This window comes from Cornus florida, unplaced genomic scaffold (assembly GCF_030987335.1).
Source record: "Cornus florida cultivar Cherokee Brave unplaced genomic scaffold, ASM3098733v1 CherokeeBrave_3.0.0_Hap2_Chr01, whole genome shotgun sequence".
Lineage (NCBI taxonomy): Eukaryota > Viridiplantae > Streptophyta > Magnoliopsida > Cornales > Cornaceae > Cornus > Cornus florida.
The window spans coordinates 108,126,171-108,131,637 of NW_026775571.1; the positions used below are offsets into that span (position 1 = coordinate 108,126,171).

Here is a 5,467-nt window from a genome sequence, read left to right on the forward strand (position 1 = left end):
AAAAAAAAACTAAAATTCAATGTCTATGCTAACATTTTGATAAAAAAAAAAACATCACATGCATGATTTTAACTTTATCCTATGACATCGTGTATGTGTAATAATAGGAGTAATAGCTGAGACATACACGTAGCTTTACACGGTTTTACACCGATAAAAGAAATTATGTACGGTACTCGACATAAGAGACGAAACTTAAAGGTTAAGAGATAAGTAAACCTTCCTATTGTTTTATATATATGTTACACAATTCTCACGGCACTTGCCCAAAATCATTTCTTGTGCAAAAAAAAAATTCTCCAAAAATTTCTTTAACCAAAGAAACAAACCAACAAACTCCAAGATCCCATAACATGTCAGCCGCAGCCGCTGCTGCCGCCGCAGCTGCCAACGCAAGCCGGTACAACTCCAGAAACACAACCACCACCAGTTCAACCTCCCAATACAGCGTCAACAACCACCACCACCACCACCAATTATCACTATTCCCACCACCCCTGCGGTCACCGCAGCTGAGCCGTTACGAGGCCCAGAAGCGCCGTGACTGGATCATGTTCAGGCAGTACCTGCGCAACCACCAGCCACCACTCGCTCTCTCCCTGATCAGCGGGTCCCACGTGCTCGAATTCCTCCGCTACCTGGACCAATTCGGAAAGACCAAGGTTCACAGCAGTAACTGCATCTTCTTCGGCCACCTCCACCCGCCGGCACCGTGTCCATGCCCTGTCCGCCAAGCCTGGGGAAGCCTCGATGCGCTGGTCGGCCGCCTACGCGCTGCCTTTGAGGAGAGTGGCGGACGGCCGGAGACGAACCCGTTTGGGGCACGCGCCGTCCGGATTTATCTGAGGGAAGTGAGGGACAGTCAGGCTAATGCTAGAGGGACTGATTATGAGAAAAAGAAGAGGAAGAAGCCGTAACAAATTCAAATTTAGTGGGTACGTCAGTAGCCTCAGATAGTTGGGATCCATACAGATGCTGTACCACGTCCCACGTCCTCAGACGTGTGATGTTTGTGAGCCGTCGCAGTACTACAGAGAATGGGGATCCTTGTTCCAGATATGGTAGTGTCGGGTCAGTTACAGTCTTTTTGATCAACTGGATGTTGGTCATGTCCAATCTTTTTATCTGAACCCAATGAAGCTCTGGTGATGGCGGGTTCATCTGATCATGCTGGGAGTTCCATGATTTTTCCATCTTCACAGAACTAGATAAAGTATTATTACTCGTTGCTATATATATATGAAACTGTTGTTTGTTATTAAATTTGATCTTGCTTATGGTTTACTTTACCCTGTTTTGTTTGAGAGTCAAGTCGTTGATTTGGTGCTCTAAGATATGTTTGTGAGGTAAGGAAGACGATAGGGAGGGTTGATCTTATCTCTTCCTTTTCGAAGCTTTTGTGTGGATAGCAAATAAGAGAAATGGTTCTTTTACATTATGCCTATGTTTTTCTTTATAATAAAAATAAAAAGAGAGGAAAAGAGTTTTATTAATTATTCATCTTAATTAACACTAATTTCTACTCTGGATTTTCTCAAGTGTTCTTATTTGTTATTAATCAAACTTAAACATTAAGCATGAACTGAAAAATAAAAATAAAATACATACTCAATAATAAAACTTTTCAATTTATTGAAAGCTGAAAAAAAGGCTTACATATTACTCAATTGCATACATGTTCAATGATAAATGCGTCTTGATAGAGTGCTAGGTACTTTTTCTTAAAGGACTTCAATTAACATTTCGATAGATTTTAATGAAATTGAAAAACCTTTAACAAAGTTTAAATGATGTCAAAACCATTAATTAAATAATAACAAATTTTCTTTCTTTTCCCTAAATTCTTCCCTTTTTTGAGATTTCCCTAAATTGTAGTGAGGTAAGGAAGACGATAGGGAGGGTTGATCTTATCTCTTCCTTTTCGAAGCTTTTGTGTGGATAGCAAATAAGAGAAATGGTTCTTTTACATTATGCCTATGTTTTTCTTTATAATAAAAATAAAAAGAGAGGAAAAGAGTTTTATTAATTATTCATCTTAATTAACACTAATTTCTACTCTGGATTTTCTCAAGTGTTCTTATTTGTTATTAATCAAACTTAAACATTAAGCATGAACTGAAAAATAAAAATAAAATACATACTCAATAATAAAACTTTTCAATTTATTGAAAGCTGAAAAAAAGGCTTACATATTACTCAATTGCATACATGTTCAATGATAAATGCGTCTTGATAGAGTGCTAGGTACTTTTTCTTAAAGGACTTCAATTAACATTTCGATAGATTTTAATGAAATTGAAAAACCTTTAACAAAGTTTAAATGATGTCAAAACCATTAATTAAATAATAACAAATTTTCTTTCTTTTCCCTAAATTCTTCCCTTTTTTGAGATTTCCCTAAATTGTAGTGAGGTAAGGAAGACGATAGGGAGGGTTGATCTTATCTCTTCCTTTTCGAAGCTTTTGTGTGGATAGCAAATAAGAGAAATGGTTCTTTTACATTATGCCTATGTTTTTCTTTATAATAAAAATAAAAAGAGAGGAAAAGAGTTTTATTAATTATTCATCTTAATTAACACTAATTTCTACTCTGGATTTTCTCAAGTGTTCTTATTTGTTATTAATCAAACTTAAACATTAAGCATGAACTGAAAAATAAAAATAAAATACATACTCAATAATAAAACTTTTCAATTTATTGAAAGCTGAAAAAAAGGCTTACATATTACTCAATTGCATACATGTTCAATGATAAATGCGTCTTGATAGAGTGCTAGGTACTTTTTCTTAAAGGACTTCAATTAACATTTCGATAGATTTTAATGAAATTGAAAAACCTTTAACAAAGTTTAAATGATGTCAAAACCATTAATTAAATAATAACAAATTTTCTTTCTTTTCCCTAAATTCTTCCCTTTTTTGAGATTTCCCTTGTCAGTAGTTACTGATTGTTGAGAGAAGATCTGATTTAGGATAAGATATGGAATTAGGTCTGTGTCACTTCTTGGATCTAACAATAAGGTTTTTTTTTTTTTTTTTTTTTTTTTTTTTTCATTAAAGGCAATGTATTAGCACTTTAATTCCTTGTGTGAAAGGTAGTGGTGGGGAAAGGCATCTACTTTTTAATGGACCCTATTCTCCTTTAATTCTATCACCATCCATCATCATCTTTACTCAAATAGTTGGTTTGCTTCACATCAAAATTTATTCCAGGGCATTACTTGTTCCCTGACCTAACACTTCTTTATCATACTTTCCAATAGTATCACAAACATTAAATTGCTGATGGCATGCATATGCATGCATACGAATCTCACTCTCATCATTGATGCAAAGATTGAACATCCACCTCTCAATATTAATAATATCTAATTATAGATTTCCCAAAGATTTTATGTTCATATATATGTATTAACATATTACACAAATTGATGAAATTGTGACCAGGAGTATCATGAAATGTGTTGGATTAGTAATTTACCAGAAAAAAAGTTGTGTTAAGTTAGTCTGACATAGAAAACTTTACATGATTCCTATGATCATCATCACAATGCAACTTTGTTGAATTTTAAGTAATGATAAGATACATTCATGCTTCAATCGCCTCCCAAACTCACCATTGAATTCAAGGAGAAGAAAACCATGCCCTTAATCTCCCAAAATATAGTTATTTCAATGACAAAAAGCAAACCTTGATGTCCTCCATATATGTATGTTGATTTCCCTACAAAAAAAAAAAAAAAAAAAAAAAAAAAAAAAAAAAATCATTTGTAAATTGGTTCAAATTTCTTTTGTTTGACCATTATGTCTACCCAACAAATTTTTATTCAAAACATTAAACCGTAACCATGTTTTTAAAAATTCCACTTTAAATGAAAAAAAGAAAAAGAAAAAGGTGATTGTTGGATTTGGAGAGGCTCATCAGGCGTTAATGGGCCCGCGGATTACCAGCCCGTTATCCTTCCACCGACAGGAGCGGGAGGTTGTCGTTGCTCTGTGAAACCAGCCTCACGCAGTACCCTCCAACTATAGCAGACCAGAACTATGGCCCTTCGCCCAGAGTCCGTGGCCTAACTCCATACTTGGATAGGGCGAGCCCGTCATTTAACCCAACCAAGCCCTTACCTTCTGAACCAGCCCAATCTCCAATCACCCTAGTGCCCTCACTAGAGAGACAAGCCCGCGTTACTAGGCCCGGCGATGTGAGATGCTTTCATGATCAGCTTATAAATCATGAACTATTTCACTTCTTGAGCGATGTGGGATGACAAGTTAAGCATTCTACAAGCCTACAGGAGAACAGGAAAAAAGTGCAAACACATGCTTGAATTTTTCTAGTTTCATATTACTAACCAATTTCAAGTTCTGATCTAACCTTACAATAATACTTGAATTTTTTTTGATGGCTTTGCACCTTTGTTTTCTGAGTATTTAAGGTCTACCGGTTCCATCTTCCATGGTTTTAAAGGCATGGCCGGTGCCCTAATTAATGTAGTTTCATTCCGAACTTGGAACAAGCTCTCCTTGACCATGGGTGCTATAGTCATATGACATAGTATCACTAATTAATTAAATCTTGCATATTGGGACTCTATAAAAAATACATGCCAGATACATTTGAATAAGACGTCATATAATCAACTACTTGATCGCCAAATGCTGTAAAATTAATAGTATCTTCTCTTTATCCCTAATTGAAAGGTACGAGTTCAAGTCATTATAACGGCAAACGGGTGTTGGAGTTTCTTGCTAAAAAAAGGTGAGTCCCATGTATTCATCTCTTTAATACGTGTAAATTAATTACACTCAATTTTTTCTCCCTTGTGATCTCTTCTTGGCATGTTGCAACTGGCAAGTGGAGATTGCTGATCAAATGGACCTCCCATTAACCCTTTCATAAACCGTCGTCGTCGTTCTTGCTTTAGTCATTTCATATAGTGATAGATAGAAAGATATATAACGAATACACCATCCGTCATCATTCTTGCTTTAATCATTTCATACAGTGATAGATAGAAAGATATATAACGAGTACACCATCCACCTGCGTGCACTCAAACGAGAGACCCGAGGGGGGGTTAATTACTTCTTAGTAGTAGAGATTTAAAAAAAAAAAAAAGGGAGATGGTTATATAATCATGTGTACCTGTGAAAGAGAAGTTACAAAAAATAATGGGAAAATGACATGCACTGACCATACGTGGAGTGAAGTGAGATGTGGGAATGAATGGACAATGAGCTAATAAGCATTTTGAATAGTTAGGGGAGTGATTTTAGGCTTTTTTGACCTGAGCTAGAGACCCCATACAGGCCCCTTTGGTCCTTCGCCCTTTTTGCTCATCTAAAGGCTCTTCTTCCAAACTGTATGGTCTTGTTCTTTCCTTTCACCACTTGCATGAAATGGTCAAAAGTAACAAAACAACACCTCCCCCATCATTCTAGCTGAGAAAAGACACTTTTGCAGGGG

At 36.0% G+C, this 5,467-nt stretch overlaps 1 protein-coding gene across 1 annotated transcript; it reads left to right on the forward strand.

Moving 5' to 3' along the window:
- The first annotated feature begins 231 nt into the window (after nucleotides 1–231).
- Nucleotides 232–1,438, forward strand: LOC132312982 (protein LIGHT-DEPENDENT SHORT HYPOCOTYLS 4-like). The gene has a single exon (XM_059811578.1). It carries the CDS (start codon nucleotides 240–242, stop codon nucleotides 915–917), a length of 678 nt encoding a protein of 225 aa, XP_059667561.1. The 5' UTR covers nucleotides 232–239; the 3' UTR covers nucleotides 918–1,438.
- The last annotated feature ends 4,029 nt before the right edge of the window (nucleotides 1,439–5,467 follow it).